Source organism: Trypanosoma cruzi, genomic scaffold (genome assembly GCF_000209065.1).
Source record: "Trypanosoma cruzi strain CL Brener 1047053516393 genomic scaffold, whole genome shotgun sequence".
NCBI classification, from domain to species: domain Eukaryota; phylum Euglenozoa; class Kinetoplastea; order Trypanosomatida; family Trypanosomatidae; genus Trypanosoma; species Trypanosoma cruzi.
This window is the reverse complement of record NW_001849244.1, coordinates 1-26,943: the sequence shown is the minus strand read 5'-3', so window position 1 is coordinate 26,943 and position 26,943 is coordinate 1. Positions and strand designations below refer to the sequence as shown.

Here is a 26,943-nt window from a genome sequence, read left to right as displayed (position 1 = left end):
GCGACAGTGACGGCAGCACCGCGGTCTCCCACACCACCTCCCCTCTTTTGCTTCTTCTTGTTGTTGCGTGTGCGGCTGCTGCTGCGGTGGTGGCCGCGTGAGAGTGAGGGAGAGAGAGCCGTGCACCGCCCGCACACACACTCGTCCTTCTCTCTCTGTGTGTGTGTTCCCTTGCATGGACTCTCGCCCTCACCTCACCCCACGAAGCACACACATAATGTGCCCATTGTATATATTGCATGCACACCCATGCAGGCCCGTTGGTGCTCTCTTTTGCACCACACGCACCGCTGCCGTCCTGCCTGGCCGCATGGGCGGAGCACCGTAACTGTTTCTGTTTTTGTTTTTATTGCATTGAGTGGGCGACCTCTCTCTCTCTCTCCCTGTGTGTGTGTTTTGCTTTACGGGAGCAATGAGAGTGTGTGCGCTAGTCGTCCCACGCTTCGGCTTTTTGGTTTTTATTGTTTTACTTGTGTTGTGGTTGAGTGCACCTTTTCCGCACTTTCTCGATTGGCAGTTTGATTTGACCTTGGAGACTTGATTTTTTGCTTTTGTTTTTTTATTTCTTTTTTTTTTTTTTCTTGCTGAGTGAGTGTCAGCCTCTTTTATTCCTGTCAAGCCAATTAGCTTTTCTTTGCATACGCCGTGCGTCAGTTGATCAATGTCACTCCACGGCCTCCAGCGCTGCTTCTTCTGTTTGTGACGATATCTGCGTTGTGATGTGTCAGCGGTTGCTTTTTTGTCTCCCTGAAGTATTCCTGCTTCTTTGACGATGTGGTCTCCTCCGACGGCGGGGTCGATCCCGGTTACGGTGAGGAAAATGCATCTCAGGGCGCTGGATTCGTTTCAGGTGTGCGGCGGCGTCTGGAAGGACCCATGGGCGCCCGTCCGCATCAAGGCGTCAACAACAGACCCGTGTGACAGCATAAGGCACTGCGGCTTCTCCTGGTGTCACGCAATGAATTCATTGAATGACAACCGCCACTTTGAGGACGGTGTTCTATCCTCTGCGCACGGTAATATCCTTGCCGAGGAGACTGTCCCTGCTGCTGTGTAACTGCATGCGGATCGTCTGCTCGTGCAGCCACTGTAGGGTCCGCTGACTGTGTACTCATTTGCCGCGGGCAGCGTTTGCAGTCGGTTCACGGTGCCTGATGGGCATTGTTCCACTGGTGTTGCCGATTCTGACACAGTGTTGTACGTGGCTGCTGCGCTGGGTGGTGTGTGGGCACTGCCGTGAGCCACGCTGGAGGATGGCCGTCCAGTCGCTGGCGTCATGCACATTGCCTGTCAGTTTCATTTCACGGACGCTTCGCCACCCGCATCGCCGCGCACTTGTTGGCCCATGCTGTCGGGTTCAACTGCCCGCACATGGCAAAGTGCAGCACGGTGAGGAATGCTATTGGTGTGCGTGGCAGGGCGCTGTCGGTGGTGGTGCACTCGGTGAATTCCGCGATGGCTGCGAGGGAGCACCAAGACTGCGACGAAATTGATGGCGTGGAGCTGCAGGATGACGATGGGGAAGGGAGGACGCTGGAGTCGCACTGGGAGATGGCGGAGCCGATGCGTTGGTGCAGGGATTCGGGCTGTGAGCTGCTGCAGAGGAAGTGCTCCGCACCGAACATGAGTGAATATTGCTACATGGTCTGCGACGTGGGTGTCCCTGTCAAACGCTGCGCGTCGGACCGGTATTCCCGCGGTTGGTATTTGGGGAGCATCCATGAGATGTCAGCAAAACACTCGATGGGCCGTTGCCCCATCACTGATCCCGCACTGGATGTGAGGGATATTGAGGGTGTTATTTGGAGGGGAAAATATTTTTCCGCGGTGCCCGGGGATGAGCCCTCTTCGTGGTGACTGGACACGCTTCCCAACAACACGACGGATGCGAGGGACTCGGAGGAGACATATTTCAGTGCTGCAGCGCATGCGGCATTGAGGTGTCGCGGCATGTAAGTGCATCTGGAAGTGATTGAAAAGGGTAACGTCCGTTGTTTCCCATGCACGGACGGGGCGACGATTGCGTGGGCCGCTCCACCCTACGATGAAGGGGACCGTTATTTGCCGTGACCACGCGCAGGTGTGCACGATATCCGCCACCAGCGGTAGCCCACTTCCAGTGGTCCCGTGGGACGGCGAGGAGAGGGCGTGTGGAGCAGGACGGTTTCACCGGCATCTACTGAACAAGGATTGCCAGGGGCATCTGTCCCCGTTGCGGAGAGCATTGAAACCGGCCGCGGCACACCACCGAAGGATGTAGACACGGCTATTCCCCAGAAGCATCCGTCGCCAGAGGAGAAGAAAGTCGCCTCAGGTACCACGACGGGCGACGGGGTGATCTTGCCCAGCGACACCGCGGGTGCGCCGCAGGAGGCGAAGAAGAAGAGCGATCTTCCGGACAACGACGATGTGGCCGCCGATGGTGTGACTTCTTTTGTGGGACAATCCACCGGAGATGAGGCCGTGAGCAACAAGGCCAATGGCAGTGCCACATTCACGAAACCCAAGAGCCCTGGTGCCGCTGATGACGCGCAGGGCGCCGTGGCAACACTCCGCAGAGGGAGGATGACGCAGCGGTGGGGCGCGGGGGTTGGGAGGCAGACATGAAGTACGCCTCGCCTTCGATCCACGGCAATAACACTGCTGCTGCTGCTGCTTGTCCCTGTCCGCTGCTGCCGCCGTGCCGAAACTCTATTGAGTGGCTGCATGGATGCCGCTGCACGACGAGGCGACTGCGGTTGCGTCCTGCGTGGTCCGCACTCAGCAGTGGTTGCAAGAGAGAAAAGCCTATATCAATTGGCATTTTCCTCTCAGTACATACATTTATGTGCTCTGCTTGCCTGTATAATTTTTACCGGTGAACAGTTGTATACACTCTTTCTCTTTTGTGTTGGTTGCTAATGTGGCGACACCACGCGTGTTTTTAATGGGTTTTGGGATAACAATTTGTTCGACTTTTTCTGGAGAATACTTTGGGTGCGTGTTCTTGTGCGAGGGATCTGTGTGGGTTTTGATTTTTTATTTTTATTTATTTGCTTCGGCATTGTGTAATGATACTTCGCTTTTCCCATTATTTATGTTTTGGTGTGTGCGGTAAATGAATTGTGTGGAATAGCAAAACATCGGTGCGTGGCGTGTTGCTGTCCTGTGGTGTGCTTGCTGTTGCGGTGGCATAGTGTGGTGCTCGTTGTATTACTCCTGTTGCGTTTGTTTCTGAAGTGTTTCTAGGGCACCGGGAGTGGATGCCTGTGGACGCAACCGTGCATTATGCGTGGCATCGGTGGGAGGGGAGACTGACATAGTTGGCGGGATTCAGTAATTCGCATTTTTGTCCACGGACCCTGCAGCTGCACCAGCCTGAGTGGCGCTTTGCATATGGACGTGTGGATTGGTTTCATTTTGTGAGGCTTTTTTACTGCGTGTCATTTTCCGCTCGGATACCGTGCCCGTGGCAGCTGCGGCGGCATCAAAAGAGCCGTGTGTGTGTGGAGAGTCCTTGATTGAGTACCTGCCTTACTTCTCTGTTATGTCAATTGACTGTTCCGTGTGCCGGCCAAACGCTTGACGTGAAGTGCCGCCGACGGAGGGGTCCGCGTGACATGATGTTGCGTCGCGTGCTTCAGCGCGGGTGTGTAATTTCAGCAACGGTCGTTGGGCGGTTGCCTGTTGGGTCGTTGAGGGTGGCGTGGCGACGGGTGCGGATGGACCCGATTTTGTGCCGTGGCTGTTCGTGCGAGGGAGCCGCGGGAAGGAGGAAGGCGGCGGAGCGATGGACTCCCGAGGAGTGCGGGGGCGAGCAGCCATGAAGGTTGGCGACAGGGTATTCACTGCCCTGTGAGTTGCCGTGTGTGGTGTTTATTATTATTATTATTTGCGTGTTGGATGTGGCCGCTGTGGGGGAAGAATTTTTTTTTGCTTTTTTTTCACGCCGGCTTGGCATCCTTTTCTGCGCCGTCATCTCTGTGTTCCTGCCGCACCGTGGCGTCCTCTTTCCTTTCCATTAGGGGCAGCTGCGTGTGGGTTTCAAGTGCCATGGAGTTGTGCGCCGTGCTGTCCGGTGTTTCATTGTAGCCTGTTATTCCTGCGTGCACGCGTCTCCCATGCTCATTACAACAGCCCTCATGTAATTACCCCTTCTTCTCCATGCTGCTGATGCGTCTGTGTGTTCTTCTCATCCTCCTCTCTTTGCCCTTCCCTAGACTGTGTGTGCAGCCGTGATGATGATGATGACTGGCCGTATGCTGTTGCTATTTGCCCTCTGTGTGCTGTGGTGCGGTGCCGGCGGTGGTGGATGTTCTGAAACAGCTCCAGCTTCTCCGGGTACTCCGTCCGACAAGAACACAGAAAAAGACGAAAACACCGTCGTTGGTGGCGTTGGAGCAGTTGACCAAACCGGTCAACAGGCAGCGTCACAAGCAGCAGCATCATCATCGGTGCAAAACGCACGGGGAGCGGAAGCGGAATCGGCACAACAAACCGGAGCACAAGCATTAGGAACGGCAAATGCAACGACGGAAAACAACAATGACACAACGAAAACAGGGGAAAATGAGAAGACGAATCAGGATACTAATGAAGATGATGATGAAGAGGAAGAGGAGGATGAAGAGGAGGATGAAGAGGAAGAGGAAGAAATGGAAGAGGAAGAGGAAGAGGATGATGGCAATGAAGAGGAGGATGGAGGAGAGGAGAAAAAGCAAGAAGAAAAAGATGATACCAGCACTACAAAGAGGATTTCGGCAGGCGGTCAGGAAGAGCCAATTTTATCTTCTCGTGTGGAGGAAGCATCGAATAAAACAAAACCCCAAAGCACTCAAACAACTGGCGACAAAGATCCAGCAGCTGATGGTGCAGGGACGCAAGAAGAAAAACAAAATGAAAATAAAGAAGCCAATCCGAAGGAAACACCAGTCGCAGCCACAGTAATAAAAACCACAACGGCGACGACTGGCGACAGTGACGGCAGCACCGCGGTCTCCCACACCACCTCCCCTCTTTTGCTTCTTCTTGTTGTTGCGTGTGCGGCTGCTGCTGCGGTGGTGGCCGCGTGAGAGTGAGGGAGAGAGAGCCGTGCACCGCCCGCACACACAGTCGTCCTTCACCCACTCTCTGTGTGTGTCCCCTTGCATGGACTCTCGCCCTCACCTCACCCCACGAAGCACACACATAATGTGCCCATTGTATATATTGCATGCACACCCATGCAGGCCCGTTGGTGCTCTCTTTTGCACCACATGCACCGCTGCCGTCCTGCCTGGCTGCATGGGCGGAGCACCGTAACTGTTTCTGTTTTGTTTTTTATTGTAATTTTTTAATTTTTTTTTTTTTTTTAATTTGCTTCTGCTATGAGCGTTTATCCATTTCTTACTACCCCATTCCTTTTTTTTTTTTTTTTTAGCTTTCGGGGGCAATCACTATGGACGTTTTTTCTTTTCTACTCTTCCCTCTTTTAATTGTTTTTTGCTGCACTCTTCCTGTGAGGGGTGCCGTGTGTTTCCCGCCCAACTGCTCCACTCGCACACCCACCGACACGCTCATGACGACGGCCCTGTGCGCCTCGCCTGCTGCACGCATGAGGAGGGGCCGCGACGAACGGCGCGCTGAGGGAGCCGTGACGTGTGGGCGTGCGACGAGGGCCTGTGGGGCGGAGCACACATTTCTTTCCCTCTTGTTTTGTTTTCTTTGCGGCCCGGGCGGGCAGACACCCGCAGCGCCACACACACAGCCACACCCTGCCGCCGTGTTTTTAAGATTTTTTGCTTTGCGTGTGCATTTCTCGCGCCGGCAGTCCCTTCGCTGTCGGCCTTGTGAGCATTTCTTTTCCCTCCTGATGATTTTTTCTTTTGCTGCGCTCACTCTCCCGATGGAGTGACGCGACTGCCGTCATGTCTGCGTGCTTCTCTCAGTCCCCACACACACGAAGAGTGACTGTGCTCTGCGGGCCGCACTCACACGCCGATGAGAGGGCTGAGGGGAGCAGCAACACGCAGATGACCCCATGAAATATAAACGATGTGCGGACACATGGAGGGTCGGACGGTTGAAAGACATTTAAATATCTTTTAATTTTTATTTTTACGGGCAAAATATGCAGACAATTTCTGGAGCAACGTGGTAGTTAGGTGCTTTTTGTGTGTGTGTTTTTTTCTTTTTTTTTTTTTTTTTAATTTGGGTGTAGCCTTAGTAGAGGACTACTTTTTTTTCATTATTTTCATTTTTTCTTTTTTCCAAAGTGTGAGGTGTGGAAAGGTGAAGATGAATTTTTTATTATTTATTTTTATTTAATTTTTTAATGAATGGCCGCTGCTTGGGCTGCAGTGCAATATTGTGAGCCTGAGCAGTTTTTTTCTCTTTATTTCCGCCATGCACCTCTGCTGTACGTTTTTGTTTGTGCGTCCCCTCACATGCTCCGCTCCTGTTTTTACTTCTTTGCCTCGTGTGTCTGCAGGCAAACACACAACCACATGCACGCACAAAATGCACATTTCATTCGATTTGGATGCTTCTTTTGTAGCGTGTGCTGGCGGTTGCGGGTGGCTGCTGCTTCCTCCGTGGCCATGAAGGGAAAGAGGAGAGAGGAAGCGCGCACGGCGAGTCACTCTTCCTGCGGGTGTGATGCACCGCCTGTGACTGCTGTGGAGGGCCGCCTGAGCTATCGCGTGTGTGTGTGTGTGTGTGGGCGTGGAAAAGGTGTTCTGTTGCCAGTGCTGAGGCTCAGCATGAGAATTATACTTTCAGTGGCTTTGATGTGCGCATGCATGGCAGGAATGGTGAGCTGGGTGCTGTGTGCCATGTGGCCAATGCGGTGCACACATGTAGCAACTGTGCTGCCAGCTGTGCAACGAAAGAGGAAGAGGCCACCGTTGCCTTCACGATGAATGGGACGACACATAAATACGCCGGCCCTTATGAATTGTAGTGGCGTCAATTTTCCTCTCGATGGAACCATCCATCCGCCTGCACGGAGCAGCGATGCTGACTGGACGGGCATCTGTCAGTTGCCGCCACCCCGTGAAGGGAAGGATGACACAAAGTCTGGTGGGACAACTGCGCCGCAAGTTCATGCTGAGCCGTCACGTCAAAACGAGGATTCAAGTATCCGCAGTCAAAGCAAACTGCCGATCAAAAAAGGTGTAATGGGTGCACTCAACCACAACACAAACAATGAAAAAAAACAAGAAGCCGAAGCGTGGGACGACCAGCGCACACACTCTCATTGCTCCCGTAAAGCAAAACACACACACAGGGAGAGAGAGAGAGAGGTCGCCCACTCAATGCAATAAAAACAAAACAGAAACAGTTACGGTGCTCCGCCCATGCAGCCAGGCAGGACGGCAGCGGTGCGTGTGGTGCAAAAGAGAGCACCAACGGGCCTGCATGGGTGTGCATGCAATATATACAATGGGCACATTATGTGTGTGCCTCGTGGGATGAGGTGAGGGCGAGAGTCCATGCAAGGGGACACACACACACACAGAGAGAGAAGGACGAGTGTGTGTGCGGGCGGTGCACGGCTCTCTCTCCCTCACTCTCACGCGGCCACCACCGCAGCAGCAGCCGCACACGCAACAAGAAGAAGAAGAAGCAAAAGAGGGGAGGTGGTGTGGGAGACCGCGCTGCTGCCGTCACTGTCGCCAACCTTTTCCTTATTTACACTTTGGCGTTTTTCCGTCTGTGCAGTATCGGAAGGTTGAGAATTCTCCACAGTAGTCTTTTCAACGGATGTTTCCTTCTGAAGTGGGGAAGAGCTGTCATTTGAAGATGTCGCTGCTGCTTGTTCTTGACTGCCAGTTGATACACTCTCCGCAGCGTCCGAAGTGGATACAGGATCCTCGTTATTTCCCTCTTGTTTTGCAGGTGAATCCGTGGATGCACTCGTGTTCTGTCTGCCATTCTTCTCTTTTTCTGGATTCGTTTTTGGATGATCAGTTTTGGGTTCCGGCAGAGGTGCGTTTGATAATTCCGGTAAGGCTTTTTCTTTTTCTTGTAATTCTTTATTTGGATCTTCTGGTGAATTAACTGTTTGAAGAGTGTCTGAATCCCCGTCTTTTTTCTCTGGTTCTTCCGAAGAGCGCTCTTGCTTAAAAACCAATGTAGAAGTGTCGCCAACATCTTGCCCCCTTGTTGTATCAGAGCCCCATGACTGCGTTTCAACGACGGGCGTATCCGCTGCCCTTTCGTTGGGCAACTGGTGACTCTGATCCTTTGCCTCATCTCCTTGCAAAACTTTTTTTTCGGATTCACTTTGCGAGGTAGATGAAAGACTGACACTGGTCTCCGTGCCAACACGGGGGTCAGGTGACGAATCACCACCAGGAGTGACAGGCCCCGAAGGATTACCTCCACCACCGGAAGCACCAGCAGGAGGAGGGAAACCAGCACCAGGTACAGAACCAGCTTGACTGCTGCCAGGAGCACCTTGTCCAGCAGAATTTACACCGCTTCCACCACCACCTCCTCCTGGAGTGATGTCGGGACCCGCATCTTCTTCAGAATCTTCGGCTTGTATGGCAGGAATGGGCAACGCTGGACGCAAAGAGAGCGTCGGCGCGTTTTTATCACATCCGCTCGCCAAATACGATGTTTTCTTTCCAAACCCTCCCGGCACCATACAGACACCCTGTGCGTTGTTGAGAGTGTCCCTCGCATAAACCCCACCGGCACCGCACCACAGCACGCAGAGAGCACACACCAGCAGCACACGGCCAGTCATCATCATCGCCATCACTCCTGTCACTTGCGTTTAGCCTTCAGCACAAACTAACTCCCCGTCAACGCCGAGTGAAAGGAAAAAAGGAGAGACAAGCCACACAACCACACACCGTAGCAAATGACAGAAGTCCTGCAGATGCACGCACGTCGACCTGCAAACCAGAAGTAAGAAAGCAATACCAAAACAAAACAAAAAAAGTAGTTGAGTGTCCAACAGGAGTCCCTCCGCAAAAAAAAAAAAAAACACACACACATCAGCAGAATTAACATTTCATACGCCATGCAGCTCAGCAGGTCTGTGTTTTTGTATAAATATTGCCTGCATGAGAAAAAAAATTTTACTGTTCCACCAGCCCACACAACACTCTCCACAATTCATTGCGGCATCCGGCCTGTTCCTCCAATCCTCCTTTCGTGCAGTCCGTGGGACGCACTGCAATGAGGCCGGCACCGCGTGTGGGCAACAAAAAAAAAAAAACAAGAAGGAGAAGCACGTCACACACGACAGTGTGCAGCAACCGAACATTACGTAAATAAACGGTGCTTATCATTCCAGGAAAACAACAGCAAAAAACAACACTAACAAAAGTAGAAGGCAAGCCCGCAGAAAACGCGGCACATATTCTCCGTGAGAAATCGCAAATCCACACTCCGTGTCTCAGAAGACTGCCACAACTCCACACAGTCCCAAAAGGAGAAGCAGCAGTGGTTTTTCCACACACAAGATGATAATTTCGCTGCTGTCCACCGTCGGCAAGGAGATGTCACCTTCGAACAAGATTCCTCTGCTCGCTTAGATCTTCTTTTTTAAAGCAGATGTGCTCTGTGTGGCGCTGCTGCACGCACCGCTGTTTGTCGGCTCCTTGGCGGCGGGGCGGGTGCCCGAAGACCACGGATACTGTCCCATTGCTGCACACATCGGCGGTATTGGGCGTCGTGAGGTCAGGAGTCAAAATATTCCTCCATTCCTACGGAATTATTCGTGCCATCGCAATCCGAGAAGCTCCTCGCCGCAAAATCGCAGAATATCGCATTGAAAGCCTCCTCTTCCGTTAGATCTCGACTGTCTTGTTTCTTATCAGTACGACACGCAGTCCAGCTGCTCTCGCCGACTGGGCGCCAGTGCACACTGGGATCTTTGCTTCCACACAACAACTCCGTCTCCACACACGCCACACAATCATCATCGTTTTCCGCGTACACGTGCGAGCAGCAGTAGTAGTAGTAGTAGTAGAGTTGCTGAATTCGGTGAACAAATCTGCGCACAGAGCGGAGAATAGAAAGGCAAAAAGAAAATAGAAAGAGGTGCAGCAAAAAGACACACACACATCGTCGCAGCGTCGCTGTTGCGTGCGCGGTAATGATGCGACCTCCCGCGGCAGATACAACTCGAACGCTGCACGCATTGCAAAACGGGATCCACACACGAAATACACACACACAACGACAGAACAGCCACCAAAAAGTAGAAGGAGGAGAGAACCACAACCATCTCCCCCTACTTGCACAACAAACGGCCCTCCACTTTTTAAGCAATATAGTTTCTGCAAGCTCGCCATCGTTCCGCTCCACGCTCTCAGCGCCCACAGTGGGAGTCAGCACATCGTACAGGTGAAAAACGAAACCTGTCTCACTCCCGTCGGGAAAAACAAAAGTACCGTGACGACAACAACAACGGTACAAGGGTGTCGCATCGGATAATACGATGGCGTTGTTGGCGTCCAGATCAATGACGCGTACCCTCGGAAATACGCGTGGAAGATATGGCACGTAAGACTGCAGAGTTGCGTCCTCAGATAAACGGTATTCGGAGCCAGCCCTCTCTTTCTTGATGGAAAAAATGGGTCAAGAATGTCGTTAGAGAGGCAACAGTGCAGAAGGCAGAGAGGGTAAAGTCCCGCACACGGGACCCAAATATTCGACTGTCTCGTCCCTGGAAAAGTACAACCAACTTGGCCAGGGCTATCTCGCTCTCTGGCGATGGCACATTCAAAAAAAAAAAAAAAGACTCACAGTATTGAGGGGACTCGAAAAAGCCCCAATGTGCGTGCTGCGGCTCCACGAGGATGTGGACGGTCTGCATGTGTCCATGCAATTCACAGTCGATAGGCGCATTATAGGGGATACTGCTTGAGTGCACCAAACGACGGTTACTTGCCTCATGCCACATCACAGGCAGGCCGTCCCTCATCAATCCCTGCAGGATTCGCCTACACTCCTCCAAGGAGTACTGGGGGCATCCGTTGTGCTGCACGCGGATTGCACCATCTTCCACAAAGACTTCATTCACTAAAAGGCCGCGGTTAAACAGCCTTTCCACAATAATCCTCAAAGGACCGCCACCCACCGCGTGCTGAGGTGGAAAACGCACGCGATGAATACGTCTCCGGTAGGTTTCATCGTGAATACACAACCGCTATTCCCTCCGTCACAGCGTCATCATCAACACAGCAAAAACGCGCCAGTGCCGGCTCTGTTGGGTACAATGGGAGAGAAACTCCCAATCTCCATGCCATGATGTCAACAAGAGAGTCAGACGGCTGCTCTGCCATGGCGATAACGTGTCCCATCAGGCGCAGCAGAATATCAGAGTCAAGCTGATTGGAAGGCTCGGCTGTCACCCCACCAATGAAAGAAATGCGCGGCACCACGCGATGCTCCGCTGGCAGTCCGCCTCCATATTTTTTTCCCTCAGTAACGGACTCTGCGTCAGCACTCTCACCACACTGGTAGGTCTGAATTGTTATCCTGCACGGCACGAGTTGCTGCCACCGCCCGCTCCTCCCCTGTTTGCACACCACCCATCCTGACACGGTAGCCGCAAGTGAGGCAAACTTCGGTTTGCTCCGCCTGAAATTCCCCCGGCATCTGCTCAATTCACCGCCATGGAAAACCGGCGATGTGCAGCGGCGGAGCATTTGATCGTTTCAGCAAACAAATTGGAGAAAAAGGCTCAAACAAACCCACAAGACTCCCAGCAAGAAAAGGTACACACGGCATGACTGACACGACTCAGAGTCATGTTTCTAAGACAATGCGTGGATGACTCTGTCGACGCCACACCCGCACCATATGCCATTAACTCCTCCACGGCAATAACCCTGCAGAGTGCGGAGAGGACGTTTCACGAGCGCATTATTGGCGGAGCCAAAAAACTGTACCGTCAGCAGATGGCAGCGGTCGGCGGGGGAAAGTGAAGGTGGTGGGACTGTTGGGGAGGGTCGATGCGCAGTGTCCCCCACAAATACGAGGCGGGTGAAGTGAAACACACTCGTCTGAACGTCACCGGCCACCAAGATGCATTGCTCCCTGCTGTAAATATTGATGAGCTCGAGCCTGGAGCAACTACTCGCAATGCGTGAAAGTGTCTTCCTGCACTGACGCTGCGATTCACATTAGACGGGCAACTTCAGAACAGTCGATACCCAGCAGTAAAATGCAGGTGGCAGTGACGCTGTGGATTCTCGATTCCCCCGGCAACGGAGGGCGGAGAAGAAAACTGGTCTCCCCAGCTGCGCGGCATCCATCCATTCACTCTGTGCGTCCGGAGTGCCCCACAGCTGCATTGAGAGATGCAGCGGACAGACCTCCCTTATTTTCGCCTCGATCCGTCAACGAAGACTTTCGCGGAGGCGTCGGCACACACCGAAGTCTCCCTCGTGCCCACCAAACAAAAGACACACGCGTTGAGCATCGTCACGTGCATCGATGGCCACGCAAATAAATATCCACCGCAACGCAAAGTGTTTCTTATTGGGCACCAAAAGAAAACTGGAGGCGGCGGCCTGGACAACACAGACATCAAATCACACGCCAGGCAACCCTGAAATACATGCGAAAGGGCCAACGCGGGACCAGCAGCACAACCATTCGAGAGCTGCTGCGTGAACTCCACGGCAAATGGATCAGCCTCAACGCATGGGCACTAATTACGGTAGGTGACAGCGCGAAAGCCAACGGTTCCGCAAGGCCGGGGATTGTGAAGACGGCATTCAAACCCTCCTGGGATTCGTGTACAAAGACACGCAAATAATCCGCCCCTCGGTGCAAGTCGTCACCATAATCCTCATCGCTCTATTTGCCGTCATTCGTATTGTCACACTCAGAGCCGTTGAGGGAAGATGCTGTCATGATGATTGTGACATCACACTGAATGAAACAACACAATGCCTCGAAGGGCGCCGAGTGCAGACATCTCGTCAGGCGGCGACACGGCGCATTCTTGGCAATGTACGAAGCAAAGGCAACAAAACAGCTTTCATCCGCCATCGTAATCGCGTCCAGCAGGTTCGCCCTCTTGTCCCTCGGCGCCTCGACCTTCTCCGCAGCACCAACAGCCGCTGCCGTAGACCACGCTGCTGCCGCAATCACTCCCACAGAGAGACAAGGAAGAGTGTGTGGAAGTGTGTGCCGAGAACACAGCGACTGTCATCGCCAGAGGAGGCCATCGTGGCACCGTCCGTCACGCGCCAGCACACACCGAGCAAAGCACACTCGGCAGTGCAAATACATTCTTGCAGAGCACTGTGCAAGTACTTATGCGTGTGCTGGAGAAACAGAAAAGAGGAGGAGCACAGGGAGGCAGATCAACAGGAGGCACAGCTGGATGGCAGCGATACATGCGGTGCGGCCTCAACCTCAACAATCACGCACGGTGGCAGCACACGCAAAGCAAAAACAAAAAAAACACGGCGGCAGGGTGTGGCTGTGTGTGTGTGGCGCTGCGGATGTCTGCCCGCCCTGGCCGCAAAGAAAACAAAACAAGAGGGAAAGAAATGTGTGCTCCGCCCCACAGGCCCTCGTCGCACGCCCACACGTCACGGCTCCCTCAGCGCGCCGTTCGTCGCGGCCCCTCCTCATGCGTGCAGCAGGCGAGGCGCACAGGGCCGTCGTCATGGGCGTGTCGGTGGGTGTGCAAGTGGAGCAGTTGGGCGGGAAACACACGGCACCCCTCACAGGAAGAGTGCAGCAAAAAACAATTAAAAGAGGGAAGAGTAGAAAAGAAAAAAGAACGTCCATAGTGATTGCCCCCAAAAGCAAAAAAAAAAAAAAAAAAAAAAAAAAAAGAGGGATTAGAGATTAAAAACGCACAAATTAATAACAAAAAAAAAAAAGTAGCAAAAAATTATAAAGCAAACAGAAAAAAAATTAAAGAAATTAAAAAAGGAAAAAAACAAAACAAGAAGCCGAACCGTGGGACGACCAGCGCACACACTCTCATTGCTCCCGTAAAGCAAAACACACACACAGGGAGAGAGAGAGAGAGAGAGAGGTCGCCCACTCAATGCAATAAAAACAAAACAGAAACAGTTACGGTGCTCCGCCCATGCAGCCAGGCAGGACGGCAGCGGTGCGTGTCGTGCAAAAGAGAGCAGCAACGGGCCTGCATGGGTGTGCATGCAATACATACAATGGGCACATTATGTGTGTGCTTCGTGGGGTGAGGTGAGGGCGAGAGTCCATGCAAGGGAACACACACACAGAGTGAGTGAAGGACGAGTGTGTGTGCGGGCGGTGCACGGCTCTCTCTCCCTCACTCTCACGCGGCCACCACCGCAGCAGCAGCCGCACACGCAACAACAAGAAGAAGCAAAAGAGGGGAGGTGGTGTGAGAGAGCGCGCTGCTGTCGCTGTCGCCAGGTGTCGCCGTACCTTTTGTTTGAGCTGTAGTTGTTGCTGCTAGGCTTTCTCCTGGTGTTGAATCTGCCGGTGGTGGCAATCGTTCTGCAGTTGGTTTTTCTGCCGGCGCTCCCGTTACTGTCGCCGTTGGTGGTACTGGTGGTGCTGGCAGTTGTGGTTGAGGTGTTGTTGGTGCGTTGCTGGTGGTGGTCGATACGCCGGAAGAGCCTTTCGTCCCCATGGCACTCTGCCCCGCGGCGCTTGGAGCTGCATCCCCATCAGCAGTTTGACCCGTTTCATTTTCTTGTGTATCAGAGGAGTGCCGTTGTGCATCGGGTGTTGACCTCTCCGGTGTCTCCCTGTTGAGCGGTGCGTTCCCTGAAGATGTTGTTGGCCTTGACTGCTCATTGTTTTTTAGAGATGTCGTGTCCTGGGTGGATGGTGCACCGCCATTATTCCGTGAAGCGTCTCCATCGTTGGAAATGGGAGATGAAGAAGCACCACCGGAAGGTGGCCCGGAAACGGGACCTTCACTTCCTTTAGGATCTTTATTTTTATCACCAGTAACACGAGAAGTGTCACTAGCACCAACAAGACTGCCATCACTAACATTTCGACCGGTACCTTCAATCCCAACGGGACCACCATCGCCTTCACCGACACCGGATGCTTGTGATGGTGATGTTGCTTGTGGTTCTTCTCCTGCTGGCGTCGGTGGTGGTGATGTTTGTGGTAGTGTTACTTTATCCTTTGTTCGAGATATGTGTGTTACCGGTAATTCATTACCTTCTTCTTGTACTCCTTTCTTCCCAACATTCTCTGTTGGTGGTTCGTTAGCCAAGTTCCCTTGCTCATTGACGTTATTTCCTGATCGTGTATCCAACGAGTGATCCGCGGACCCTAAGCCCTCATCGACTGACTTCGATAATTCCGGTTTTGCTGCTTTTTCGTCTCTAGAATCAGACTTTGAACCTCCCAATGGACCCTCCTTTACTCCGCCATCGCCATCACCACCGGCAGACGACACCACCACCGCAGCACCGCACCACAGCACGCAGAGAGCACACACCAGCAGCACACGGCCAGTCATCATCATCGCCATCATCACTGCTGTCACTTGCGTGTAGCCTTCAGCACAAACTAACTCCCCGCCAACGCAGAGCAAAATAAAAGGAGAGACACGGCCGCTACACCACACAAAGCCACCGCACAGACACAAATGGCAGCAGTCCAGCAACGGCAGCGCATGCGCCATGAGGCAGTTGGAATCAGTGGGAAGGAAAAAAACACACACAACGCCCCGTAGCAAGTAAACAGAAAAAACACACGAAGCAATTAAAAACAAAACACAGGTAAACAAACAGCAATAAAGTAAAAAAAAATTAAAAACACACAACAAAACAGCTGCACAGTATGGCTCCAGTGCGCATGCAACAGCACCCAAAAATGCGTCCACGCAAACAGTTGTATGCCTGTTTTGCATATGGGTGTGTCTGGGACGCATTCAACGTGACGGATACAGGGAGCAGCAAAATGGAGCACACAGCAGGGCAGCTGAAGCAAATGAAGCAAAACACAATCATTATTTTCTCATTTATTTATTTACATCGGACCACAGTAGACGCACACATGTCCCCGTGGTTGAGTGCTGGCACGCACAGCCCACAATACACCTCTTCAGCCCAGAGTGGTGTACGCCAGCGCGGATGCGGCGAGCAGCAGCGGGGCACACACCCACGCAAAGGTGCTGAGGCTGCCGTCGGTTTCGCGAAGACGTGACGGTGCGCGGGTGGTCGTCGAAGTTGGCGCCTCGGTATTCGTAGTACTTGATGCCTCTGGCGCAGTGGTTGTATTGGTCGTGGTCGTAGTGTTCGTAGTGTTCGCAGTCGTCGTAATCGTCGTGGTGGTGGTTGGTGTCTTTGTTGTAGTCGTACTGGTCGTCGTGGAAGGATTTTCGTATTTCTTATCCGTATTTTCTGTGGATGTATTCTTGTCAGCTTCTGTCCCTGTCGTACCGTTCTTGCCTTTTTTCTCTGTCGCAGCGGCTGCCTCATCCGATTTTGGCAACTTATCGGTTAAACGTTGTCCCGCTCTGGTATTTTTTCCCTGTTCGGCTCCAGACTCTGTAACTGGCAACCCTGACAGAACGGTTTCCTCATGTGGTGACTCTACTGCAGTGGCCAATTGATCGGCGCCTCTTCCACCAGCTTCATCAACATCCTCAGTAACGTCAGGGGGTTCAGTATCAGTATCTGCCTCGCACACGGACGGGCAGCAGCACAGGGCAAGCACCAACAGGGCGCACAGCAGACGGCACGTCATCATCGTGAGTGTGGTCGTTCAGTGGTGTGGAGCTGATCTGCACAGTGAGGGACATGGAGAGCAACAGGGGAGACGAGAGGTGCGACAGGCACACACACAGAGGGCACACCACACGAGGAGAGGGCAGCAGCCAGGCATGCACCGTACGCCGCACACCACGCACGACACACACTCCAATCCACGGCAGCAGGCACACACAAACACACACACACACACAGCCCTGCCGCAACACCAACACACAGATGGAAGAGGGAGAAGCAAACAGGAGCGGCACACAAGGCTCCACCGCATGCACATACGGCGAGAGCGGTCCGTCGTGTCGGCACCCCTCACGGAGGGTACGCACACACAAAAAAGGAGGTGCAGCGCACACAGCAACACAAAAGCAAAGTAACAAAAAAAAGAGGATCCCCGCACATCACGTGGATTGTTGGTCCACGGGAAGTGCAGCCAATATCCATCACAAAATCAATTCAGTTGCCCTCGGCCTTCGTTCATATTCAGCGCACTCCACTTCATGCAGGCACGGCAAATACTGCATCAGCAGCCGCACGCTCAAAAATAAGTGCAGGAAACGGAATAATGCAAGCAACCATTCATTTGTGTTTCTGTTTGAATGTTGGCAGATGCCTGCATACTTTTTTTCTTTGTCTTGCGGAGGGTACACCTTCATGCCTGGGTCGTGTGTTGGGGATTTCTGCAGGGTGCACAATTATTTGTTTTCTACTCTTTTAAATGTTTCTTGTGTTGGTGCAGCCAAGAATTCGGTTTGTGTTGTTCCTGCCTTTCGCCGGTAAAGTGTTGCAATAGATGCTTTTGTTTTCCTTTCGTTGCTGTGGCTCCTGATTCCTCACCGTTTATTGCGGTGGAAATGAAAATATGTGAGTGGACTCCCACACACCAGAACGCACCTTCGCTCCTATTTATTGGTGCATGGAAGGGCATGTGTGTGTTTGGTGGTGTCTCGTCCATATATTTTGTGGGTGCACATTCCCCTGCAGGCTGAGGGCGGGGTGACGCTCCGTCGCGGTGCACTTCCCTCGCATGCCGCCCACTGTGATTCATCATGCATCGCCTCCTCTCACATACTCCTTGGTGCCACACCGCTGATATTATTGCAGCCACTGTGATCCCGCATACTTCACGCATTTGATTGTGCCACAATACATCCGCTCGTGTGGCCGCCGCATCCAAACAGCGGTGCCCAACACCGTGAGCGGTAGTCCACATCCTTGCATGTCCCAACGCAGTGGTGCTTGACCGTCAACCAGGCGCCGGACAACAACAGAGTCTTGTGCTGGCAGTACAACACACGGAGCTGCAGCGAATGGCTCGGGCGGCGACGCATCTTTTCGTCGCAAAGCAGTGAAAAGGAGTCGGGCAAAATAATGCCGGCTGCACTCACGACACCACATCCACAGCCAAAGCATGCGACGTGATGTGTGTTTCACTGGTGCTTTGAAATGCCTGCAGACGACGTCACTAGTGGAGGCACGCCACCCATGATCAGCGGACAGACAATAATCGGCATGGGAGACCACAAAAGGCAGCAACGACGCCAGCAGCAGGAGCAGCTCTCTCTCTCTCTTTGTTGCCTCCGAGAAGTAAATATTCCACCAGCCACAGCCGACTGTGCCATCGTGACACTCCATGCACGTCGTGGCTGCGTCAACACATCCTGTTCCCTGCTGCGCCTCAAAAGATGCCTCACTCCGTCCACTAAGTGCATCGATGCGGGCCGTGCCTCGGCTGTTCGTGAGGACCACAACGATGTGAGGGTCACCGAGTCGCAGCATGTTTGTTGTGACGTTGTTGCATGGCACCTGCACACACACACGCAGCGCCTGCATCCCTCCTTTTTGTGTCCGTCCTCTGCCGGAGTGGCCACACACACGGGCAGCAGCAAAATCACTCCACCCTCGACGATCCAAAGTCAACACCGACATCCCTCGCGACGCAAACATCTCAGTTGCCAGCACGAGCTTCCTGCCGCCCTGCCATCGACGCTAAAACACGGCACAGTGCACGCACTTATTTTCCTCGTGTGCAGTCAGCCGTTTGCTTCACACATTCTTCGATGGGCTGACGCCCACAAAAGCACGCCACAAAAGGCCACCGTGATCGCACACGCTCTTGCGATGAGCGTCGGTGTGTGCATGGATCCGCTGCTCACACGTGCTGGCAGGCAGCCTGCAGCCGGTGCCCTCGTGCCAGTTCATCGGCTCCAGCACGGAAAAGAGAAAACGGCCCATTCCCGATGCACTTATTCCCACCAGCAGCACCAACACGCTGGTCGCAAGCCGTCATTCCTCAGCACATCCAGGAATGCTGAAAAGTGACGTGGAGCTGTCAGCCAGCAATGCCACAATCCCCGCACACATGTCGGCTCCACCAGAGAAGACACACAAATCACAAACAACACCCTTCACATGTCATCCGAACATCATTCCGACACACCGCGACACGCCAAACAGAAGTATTCGTCACCCCAATGCACCTCCCCACACAATCACATAGTCCACGCACCACGCACGGCAGCAGCTCACACGCGGTCAAACAAATGTTCTTCGGATCAGTGTTATCCACGTGCTGCGGTGGGAAGTAAACAAAAGAGACGAGCTGCCAAACCCCAAAAGAGTGCCACGACTGGCCGCAACTCAACGGAACGCAGCCACTCAAATGAATTCAGTCCCAATACCCTCAACCTCCCACCTTCCCCCACAAAAGCTGCAAAAGATTGAAAACAAACGCACCGTCCAATAAATTCTTTGTGCAACACCAAAAGAGGCCGCAGTGCCTTATGCTGTCCTCACAGTAAGTTGTTGACGCCTTCACGGGGACAGACGCCCATTGGCTATTTAAAAAGACGTGCTACACCTGCGACGCATCTCCTGCGCTTTGAGGCGCACGTGCCTCACTACCACCAGAGACGCCCACGCACCGTCTGTACGCAACAAATCGTCAAGGAACGAAGGATACGTCAGGCTGACAGCAAGACATCCGCCGACAAATCACATCGCAGACATCATCACAAACACCAGCAGCGCCAAAAGACCGCAGAGTAAAGTAACGTCGATCAACGGACGCATGGCGTATGTCAACGAAAAAACTTGGTGGCGTGACAGGGATACAAGAGGCTGACACTCTCTCAACAAGAAAGGAACAGCATCATAATACAAAAAGACAATTTAGGCGTCCACAGTCGAAGCAAACCTCCGATCAAAAAGGAGGAATGCATGCACGCACCCGCAACACAAGCAAACCAACAAAAATGCCAAAGCATGAGACGACCAGCGCACACACTCTCATTGCTCCCGTAAAGCAAAACACACACACACAGAGAGAGAAGGACGAGTGTGTGTGCGGGCGGTGCACGGCTCTCTCTCCCTCACTCTCACGCGGCCACCACCGCAGCAGCAGCCGCACACGCAACAACAACAAGAAGAAGCAAAAGAGGGGAGGTGGTGTGGGAGACCGCGGTGCTGCCGTCACTGTCGTCTGTTGCTGCCGTGCTGTTCAGGTTAGGGTCTTTGGCTGCAACGTTTTTTTTTCGGTTGGCTCTTCTTTCTCTTTGGCTTCTTCTTGTGTTTCTGCTGCCTTATCCACTTCATTTTCATTTTCTTGCCTTGTGTTCTCTGCCTCATTGTGGGCATTGTCCTTTACGGCGGTTTGCCTTCCGTCAAAATTTTCATTTGTTGTTGCTTTTACTGAATATTCCTCTTCTTTTGGTACCTCTTTTCTGTTGTGTGCCTCCGTTTCCGCGGCAGGTGTTTCTGGATTTGATTTTGCTCCAACGGTTGTCTGTTCTTTTCCTGCATCTTCTGGCTGCGTCTTTTTTCCCGGGGTTCCTGTTTCTGTTTCGGCTGCATCTTCTTCGGTACTTAATTCTGCTGTTAAATTCTCTGCCTGTGATGGTCCTTCTGCTTCTTGCGTTTGCGTTCTGCCGGCGTCTCCTTTTCCCCCAGTGTCGTCATCATTCTTTTTCTCAATACTTTGAAGATCCGTAACGTCAACAGGGGAAGCAGGCTGAAGGACTACAGGTGCGTCAGGGGATTTACCGTCGGTATCACCACCCCCATTCACTTCTCTTCCTTTTTTACTGCTTCCTGCATCTCCTTCCTTCTGTCCTTCACCCTCTTTGTGATCCGTGCCATCAGCTGAATCTTCAGTGTCTTCATCATCTTTCCCGGGGTCGTCAGGTTCGTCCCTTTTCTTCTCTTCAGCCTTTTGCTTTTTTTTCTCTTCCAATTCTTTTTGCACTTCTTTTTGTTCTTCTTCTGGTTTCACGATTTCTTCTTGAACTTGCAGCGTGACTCCGTTATTTTCTTCCCGACCTCCATTTGAATTCCCGATGGCTGCATTGTCAACTTGGTTTTCACCATTGGTACTGTTAGGGCCTTTCGTTTCTACAGTCGGATTTTCCTCTTCGTCTTTTTCGTTTGATGTCCCTCCACTTTTGTCTTTCGTCTTCTCAAGAGACTCTGCGGGTTTCGGTAAATTCTCTCCTCCTGGTGTTGTATCTGCCTGTCCTGGCTCTGGAAGGACCGGTGATTTCACGTGTGACTCTGCACGCGAACCAGCACCAGTCCCTGACTGATCCTCTGGGGAAGATCCGGAATTTCTGTCAGCCTCACCAGAATCAACATCACCATCAGCAGCAGCAGCAGCCACGGCAAACTGTTGACGCCTCTAACGGCTACGGCCATCCACAACGGCACGCACACCGTCCATCCCCTGACGGAGGCATTCCTTCACGGCAGACGCATTCGCACCGCCTCCTGTCCTCCTGCTGACCTCCTCCGCGCATTCCCTCCGCAGCTGAGCGCGCCGTCCAGTGATCAAATACTCAACCGCACTGCCATCGGCACCGCCAGCATCATCGGCCGCAATTCCAGATAAAACACACCACAGCACGCAGAGGGCACACACCAGCAGCACACGGCCAGTCATCATCATCGCCATCACTCCTGTCACTTGCGTTTAGCCTTCAGCACAAACTAACAACACGTCAACACAGAGTGAAAGCAAAAGAAGAGACACGGCACAGTAAAAAACGCCAGCGGCAGCAGCATGCATTTCATGAGAAACATTGAACCGATGAAGGCGCCAAAAATAAAAATAAAAAAACAAACGAAACACAACACCCCGCAATAATTTGACAAGAAAAACACGCAAAACAAACAAAAAGAAGAAAAAAGAGTAAACAAACAGCAATAAATTAAAGCAGTAAAAACACACAAAACCTGCGCCCAAAGGGCTCCAGTGTGCATGCACCCTCTCTCAACAGTGCGTCCACGCAAACAGTTGTACGCGTGTCGTGCATATGAGTGTGTCTGGTACGCGTTCCACGTGACGGATACAGGGAGCAGCAACGCGGAACACACAGCAGGGCAGCGAAAGCAAGTAAAGCAAAACACAATCATTATTTTCTCTTATTTAGTTACATCGGACCAAAACAGACGCGCACAAATCCCCGCGGTTGAGTGCTGGCACACACAGCACGCACACACCTCTTCAGCCCACAGCGGTGTACGCCAGCGCGGATGCGGCGAGCAGCAGCGGGGCACACACCCACGCAGAGCTGCTGAGGCTTCCGTCAATTTCGCGAAGACGTGACGGTGCGCGGGTGGTCGTCGTGGTTGGCGCCTCTGTGGTAGTCGTCGTACTTGGTGCCACTGGCGCAGTGGTCGTCGTCGTTGTCGTCGCGGCAGGATCTTCACCGTTCTGATCTGTTTGATCTGCGGACCTATTTGTGCTACCTTGTGGCCCTGTCGTATCGTTATTATCATGTTTCTGTGACTTATCGGCCGCACCATCTGATTGCGTTTCCGAACCGCTCGTACCTCTTACATCCCCGTCAACATCTTGCAGTTCCGCAGCGGAAACCACATCTTGCAGCCCTGACTGACCGGTCGTCGTGGCTGGTGGATTGGACGGTGGGCTTGGGGCGCTTAAAGTAACATCAGAAGATTGAACTTTTTCAGGATCCTGCGCAAAGCATAAGAAAGGGCAGCAGCACAGGGCGAGCACCAACAGGGCGCACAGCAGACGGCACGTCGTCATCATCGTGAGTGTGGTCGTTCAGTGGTGTGGAGCTGATCTGCACAGTGAGGGACATGGAGAGCAACAGGGGAGACGAGAGGTGCGGCAGACAGACACAGAGGGCACACCACATGAGGAGAGGGCAGCAGCCAGGCATGCACCGTACGCCGCACACCACGCACGACACACACTCCAATCCACGGCAGCAGGCACACACACACAAACACACACACACAGCCCTGCCGCAACACCAACACACAGATGGAAGAGGGAGAAGCAAACAGGAGCGGCACACAAGGCTCCACCGCATGCACATACGGCGGGAGCGGTCCGTCGTGTTCGCACCCCTCACGGAGGATACACACACACAAGAGGAGGTGCAGCGCACACAGCAACACAAAAGCAAAGTAACAATAAAAAAAGGAGATCCCCACACACCACGTGGATTGTTGGTCCACGGGAAGTGCAGCCAATATTCATCACAAAAACAGTTCAGTTGCCCTCGGCCTTCGTTCATATTCAGCGCACTCCACTTCATGCAGGCACGGCAAATACTGCATCAGCAGCCGCACGCTCAAAAATAAGCGCGGGAATGGAATAAAGCAGTCAACCGTTTATTTGTGTTTCTGTTTGAATGTTGGCAGATGTCTGCATGCGTTTTGTTTTTTCTTTGCGGAGGGCAAACCTTCATGCCTGGATCGTGTGTTGGGGATTTCTGCAGGGTACACAATTTGTTTTCTTTCCTCTTGTGAATGTTGCTTGTGTTGGTGCAGCCAAGAATTCGGTTTGTGTTGTTCCTGCCTTTCGCCGGTAAAGTGTTGCAATAGATGCTTTTGTTTTCCTTTCGTTGCTGTGGCACCTGATTCCTCACCGCAATAAACGGTGGAAATGAAAATATGTGAGTGGACTCCCACACACCAGAACGCACCTTCGCTCCTATTTATTGGTGCATGGAAGGGCATGCGTGTGTTTGGTGGTGTCTCGTCCATATATTTTGTGGGTGTACATTCCCCTGCAGGCTGAGGGCGGGATGACGCTCCGTCGCGGTGCACTTCCGTCGCATGCCGCCCACTGTGATTCATCATGCATCGCCTCCTCACACATATTCCGTGGTGCCACACCGCTGATATTATTGCAGCCACTGTGATCCCGCATACTTCGCGCATTTGATTGTGCCACAATACATCCGCTCGTGTGGCCGCCGCATCCAAACAGCGGTGCCCAACACCGTGAGCGGTAGTCCACATCCTTGCATGTCCCAACGCAGTGGTGCTTGACCGTCAACCAGGCGCCGGACAACAACAGAGTCTTGTGCTGGCAGTACAACACACGGAGCTGCAGCGAATGGCTCGGGCGGCGACGCATCTTTTCGTCGCAAAGCAGTGAAAAGGAGTCGGGCAAAATAATGCCGGCTGCACTCACGACACCACATCCACAGCCAAAGCATGCGACGTGATGTGTGTTTCACTGGTGCTGTGAAATGCCTGCAGACGACGTCACTAGTGGAGGCATGCCACCCATGATCAGCGGACAGACAATAATCGGCATGGGAGACCACAAAAGGCAGCAACGACGCCAGCAGCAGGAGCAGCTCTCTCTCTCTCTTTGTTGCCTCCGAGAAGTAAATATTCCACCAGCCACAGCCGACTGTGCCATCGTGACACTCCATGCACGTCGTGGCTGCGTCAACACATCCTGTTCCCTGCTGCGCCTCAAAAGATGCCTCACTCCGTCCACTAAGTGCATCGATGCGGGCCGTGCCTCGGCTGTTCGTGAGGACCACAACGATGTGAGGGTCACCGAGTCGCAGCATGTTTGTTGTGACGTTGTTGCATGGCACCTGCACACACACACGCAGCGCCTGCATCCCTCTCTTTTGTGTCCGTCCTCTGCCGGAGTGGCCACACACACGGGCAGCAGCAAAATCATTTCACCCTCGACGATCCAAAATCAACACCGACATCCCTCGCGACGCAAAAAGATCTCAGCTGCCAGCACGAGCTTCCTGCCGCCCTGCCATCGACGCTAAAACACGGCACAGTGCACGCACTTATTTTCCTCGTGTGCAGTCAGCCGTTTGCTTCACACATTCTTCGATGGGCTGATGCCCACAAAAGCACGCCACAAAAGGCCACTGTGATCGCACACGCTCTTGCGATGAGCGTCGGTGTGTGCATGGATCCGCTGCTCACACGTGCTGGCAGGCAGCCTGCAGCCGGTGCCCTCGTGCCAGTTCGTCGGCTCCGGCACGGAAAAGAGAAAACGGCCATTTCCCGATGCACTTATTCCCACCAGCAGCACCAACACGCTGGTCGCCAGCCGTCATTCCTCAGCACATCCAGGAATGCTGAAAAGTGACGTGGAACTGTCAGCCAGCAATGCCACAATCCCCGCACACATTTCGGCTCCACCAGAGAAGACACACAAATCACAAACAACACGCTTCACATGTCATCCGAACATCATTCCAACACACCGCGACACGCCAAACAGAAGTATTCGTCGCTCCAATGCACCTCCCCACACAATCACATAGTCCACGCACCACGCACGGCAGCAGCTCACACCCGTCAAACAAATGTTCTTCGGATCAGTGTTACCCACGTGCTGCGGTGGGAAGTAAACAAAAGAGACGAGCTGCCAAACCCCAAAAGAGTGCCACGAATGGCTGCAACCCAAAGGAACGCAGCCACTCAAATGAATTCAGTTCTAATGCCCTCAACCCTCCACCTTCTCCCACAAAAGCCCCCAAAATTAAAATCAAATGCACTGTTAAATAAAGCCGCCGTGCAACACCAAACAAAGCCGCAGTGCCTCCTGCTGCCATCCGGGCCGTTGTTGTCGCCTTCACGGGGACAGACGCCCATTGGCTATTTAAAACGACGTGCTACACCTGCAACGCATCTCCTGCGCTTTGAGGCGCACGTGCCTCACTATCACCAGAGACGCCCACGCACCGTCGGTACGCACCACATTGTGAAAGAAAAAAGAATACGCCAGAGTGAAAACGAGGCACCCGCTGGCAATCGCGTCGCAGGCATCATCACAGGCAGCACCAAAACCGCTGCAGTCAACTGTGGGGTAACGTGCATCAACTGCCGCATGGCTTATTTGGAATAAAAAACGCGGTGGCTTTACAAGAATACGAGTAGCTGCCACTTCCTCAGCAGGATAAACAATATGAAAACAAAAACAAATATTCAGGCATATGCAGTCAAAGCATGCCGCCAATCAAAAAGGCAGAATGGGTGCACTCAACCACAACACAAGTAAAACATAAAACAAAAACCAAAAAGCCGAAGCGTGGGACGACCAGCGCACACACTCTCACTGCTCCCGTAAAGCAAAACACACACACAGGGAGAGAGAGAGAGAGAGGTCGCCCACTCAAGGCAATAAAAACAAAAAACAAAAACAGTTACGGTGCTCCGCCCATGCAGCCAGGCAGGATGGCAGCGGTGCGTGTCGTGCAAAAGAGAGCACCAACGGGCCTGCATGGGTGTGCATGCATATATACAATGGGCACATTATGTGTGTGCTTCGTGGGGTGAGGTGAGGGCGAGAGTCCATGCAAGGGGACACACACACAGAGAGTGGGTGAAGGACGAGTGTGTGTGCGGGCGGTGCACGGCTCTCTCTCCCTCACTCTCACGCGGCCACCACCGCAGCCGCAGCCGCACACGCAACAACAAGAAGAAGCAAAAGAGGGGAGGTGGTGTGGGAGACCGCGGTGCTGCCGTCACTGCCCTCAGTAGGTGGCGCAACTTTTGCATTGGCGTTGGTCGCTGCTGCCGCTTCTGGACCTCGATGAGAGTCTGTCGGAATACCACCAGTTTCTCCACGACGACGCTCCTCATCGGCCACTGCGGCATCATCCTGCTGAGTATTGCCGAGTGGCGCCTCAGGGTGCTGTTCACTTTGATGAGTAACATTGTCACTTCCAGACCGAGGTGAGGATGACTGAGGGATTTGGCCTTCAGTTCCGGAGCTCGTAACGAGCGTGGTATCAGAGGTTGCTGGAGCCTCTCCTGGCTCTGGCGAATTTTCTATTTCCCCCCCGCTCTGTTTTTCATCCTGTGGTGGCGGACGCATCCCGGACACTTGCGGCTGAGTGGCGAGCGATGTTTCCTGCTTCGCCGATGGTTGTCCTTGTGCCGCAATCTTCCCTTGGCTCCCTGATGTATTGAGGTTTGGTACAGCCAGGTGGTGCACGACCTCCTTTGAATTCGGTTCACGGTGGATGCGGCG

General features: G+C 53.1%; 8 protein-coding genes and 3 pseudogenes across 8 annotated transcripts, besides 37 other annotated features; 2 read left to right on the top strand and 9 right to left on the bottom strand.

The window, feature by feature from the left end:
• Positions 1-4,667: a sequence feature (areas not merged during assembly with more than two copies in the genome that could not be assigned to a particular haplotype).
• Positions 542-583: a microsatellite.
• Positions 877-1,566, top strand: Tc00.1047053506267.101 (annotated as a pseudogene).
• Positions 3,014-3,034: a sequence feature (AT_rich).
• Tc00.1047053506267.90 (mucin-associated surface protein (MASP), putative) lies at positions 4,218-5,051 on the top strand (the record flags this gene model as incomplete). Its single annotated transcript, XM_806958.1, has 1 exon — positions 4,218-5,051. The coding sequence occupies one exon, from the start codon at positions 4,218-4,220 to the stop codon at positions 5,049-5,051; it is 834 nt and encodes a 277-aa protein (XP_812051.1).
• Positions 4,575-4,714: a sequence feature (CT-rich).
• Positions 4,668-5,406: a sequence feature (heterozygous, Esmeraldo-like haplotype).
• Positions 5,284-5,396: a sequence feature (A-rich).
• Positions 5,407-15,058: a sequence feature (areas not merged during assembly with more than two copies in the genome that could not be assigned to a particular haplotype).
• Positions 6,050-6,078: a sequence feature (AT_rich).
• Positions 6,141-6,165: a microsatellite.
• Positions 6,259-6,294: a sequence feature (AT_rich).
• Tc00.1047053506267.80 (mucin-associated surface protein (MASP), putative) lies at positions 7,532-8,725 on the bottom strand (the record flags this gene model as incomplete). Its single annotated transcript, XM_806957.1, has 1 exon — positions 7,532-8,725. The coding sequence occupies one exon, from the start codon at positions 8,723-8,725 to the stop codon at positions 7,532-7,534; it is 1,194 nt and encodes a 397-aa protein (XP_812050.1).
• Positions 9,921-9,946: a microsatellite.
• On the bottom strand, positions 10,166-11,791 carry Tc00.1047053506267.75 (annotated as a pseudogene).
• Positions 13,751-13,778: a microsatellite.
• Positions 13,809-13,897: a sequence feature (T-rich).
• Positions 13,961-13,984: a microsatellite.
• Tc00.1047053506267.70 (mucin-associated surface protein (MASP), putative) lies at positions 14,252-15,436 on the bottom strand (the record flags this gene model as incomplete). The annotated part of the gene is made up of 1 exon (XM_806956.1): positions 14,252-15,436. One exon carries the CDS (start codon positions 15,434-15,436, stop codon positions 14,252-14,254), a length of 1,185 nt encoding a protein of 394 aa, XP_812049.1.
• Positions 14,480-14,542: a microsatellite.
• Positions 15,059-15,496: a sequence feature (heterozygous, non-Esmeraldo-like haplotype).
• Positions 15,497-15,961: a sequence feature (areas merged during assembly that could not be assigned to a particular haplotype. This can correspond to areas where the two haplotypes were merged or to regions with more than two copies in the genome that were merged during assembly.).
• Positions 15,643-15,734: a sequence feature (T-rich).
• Positions 15,962-16,654: a sequence feature (heterozygous, Esmeraldo-like haplotype).
• On the bottom strand, positions 16,009-16,656 carry Tc00.1047053506267.60 (mucin TcMUCII, putative; the record flags this gene model as incomplete). Its single annotated transcript, XM_806955.1, has 1 exon — positions 16,009-16,656. The coding sequence occupies one exon, from the start codon at positions 16,654-16,656 to the stop codon at positions 16,009-16,011; it is 648 nt and encodes a 215-aa protein (XP_812048.1).
• Positions 16,187-16,275: a microsatellite.
• Positions 16,655-19,249: a sequence feature (areas not merged during assembly with more than two copies in the genome that could not be assigned to a particular haplotype).
• Positions 16,845-16,870: a microsatellite.
• On the bottom strand, positions 17,766-18,617 carry Tc00.1047053506267.48 (uncharacterized protein; the record flags this gene model as incomplete). The annotated part of the gene is made up of 1 exon (XM_806959.1): positions 17,766-18,617. One exon carries the CDS (start codon positions 18,615-18,617, stop codon positions 17,766-17,768), a length of 852 nt encoding a protein of 283 aa, XP_812052.1.
• Positions 19,250-20,191: a sequence feature (heterozygous, non-Esmeraldo-like haplotype).
• Positions 20,047-21,615, bottom strand: Tc00.1047053506267.39 (annotated as a pseudogene).
• Positions 20,192-20,222: a sequence feature (areas merged during assembly that could not be assigned to a particular haplotype. This can correspond to areas where the two haplotypes were merged or to regions with more than two copies in the genome that were merged during assembly.).
• Positions 20,223-20,360: a sequence feature (heterozygous, Esmeraldo-like haplotype).
• Positions 20,361-20,631: a sequence feature (haploid, Esmeraldo-like haplotype).
• Positions 20,632-21,122: a sequence feature (areas not merged during assembly with more than two copies in the genome that could not be assigned to a particular haplotype).
• Positions 20,858-20,951: a sequence feature (GA-rich).
• Positions 21,123-21,138: a sequence feature (areas merged during assembly that could not be assigned to a particular haplotype. This can correspond to areas where the two haplotypes were merged or to regions with more than two copies in the genome that were merged during assembly.).
• Positions 21,139-21,804: a sequence feature (areas merged during assembly that could not be assigned to a particular haplotype. This can correspond to areas where the two haplotypes were merged or to regions with more than two copies in the genome that were merged during assembly.).
• Positions 21,805-21,892: a sequence feature (areas merged during assembly that could not be assigned to a particular haplotype. This can correspond to areas where the two haplotypes were merged or to regions with more than two copies in the genome that were merged during assembly.).
• Positions 21,893-22,812: a sequence feature (areas merged during assembly that could not be assigned to a particular haplotype. This can correspond to areas where the two haplotypes were merged or to regions with more than two copies in the genome that were merged during assembly.).
• On the bottom strand, positions 22,168-22,719 carry Tc00.1047053506267.30 (mucin TcMUCII, putative; the record flags this gene model as incomplete). The annotated part of the gene is made up of 1 exon (XM_806954.1): positions 22,168-22,719. One exon carries the CDS (start codon positions 22,717-22,719, stop codon positions 22,168-22,170), a length of 552 nt encoding a protein of 183 aa, XP_812047.1.
• Positions 22,280-22,358: a microsatellite.
• Positions 22,813-22,886: a sequence feature (heterozygous, Esmeraldo-like haplotype).
• Positions 22,887-25,717: a sequence feature (areas not merged during assembly with more than two copies in the genome that could not be assigned to a particular haplotype).
• Positions 22,906-22,931: a microsatellite.
• Positions 23,825-24,562, bottom strand: Tc00.1047053506267.19 (uncharacterized protein; the record flags this gene model as incomplete). Its single annotated transcript, XM_806960.1, has 1 exon — positions 23,825-24,562. One exon carries the CDS (start codon positions 24,560-24,562, stop codon positions 23,825-23,827), a length of 738 nt encoding a protein of 245 aa, XP_812053.1.
• Positions 25,718-26,943: a sequence feature (haploid, Esmeraldo-like haplotype).
• Tc00.1047053506267.10 (mucin-associated surface protein (MASP), putative) lies at positions 26,344-26,943 on the bottom strand (the record flags this gene model as incomplete). Its single annotated transcript, XM_806953.1, has 1 exon — positions 26,344-26,943. A coding segment is annotated over one exon (600 nt), but the record flags the coding sequence as incomplete, so codon positions are not given.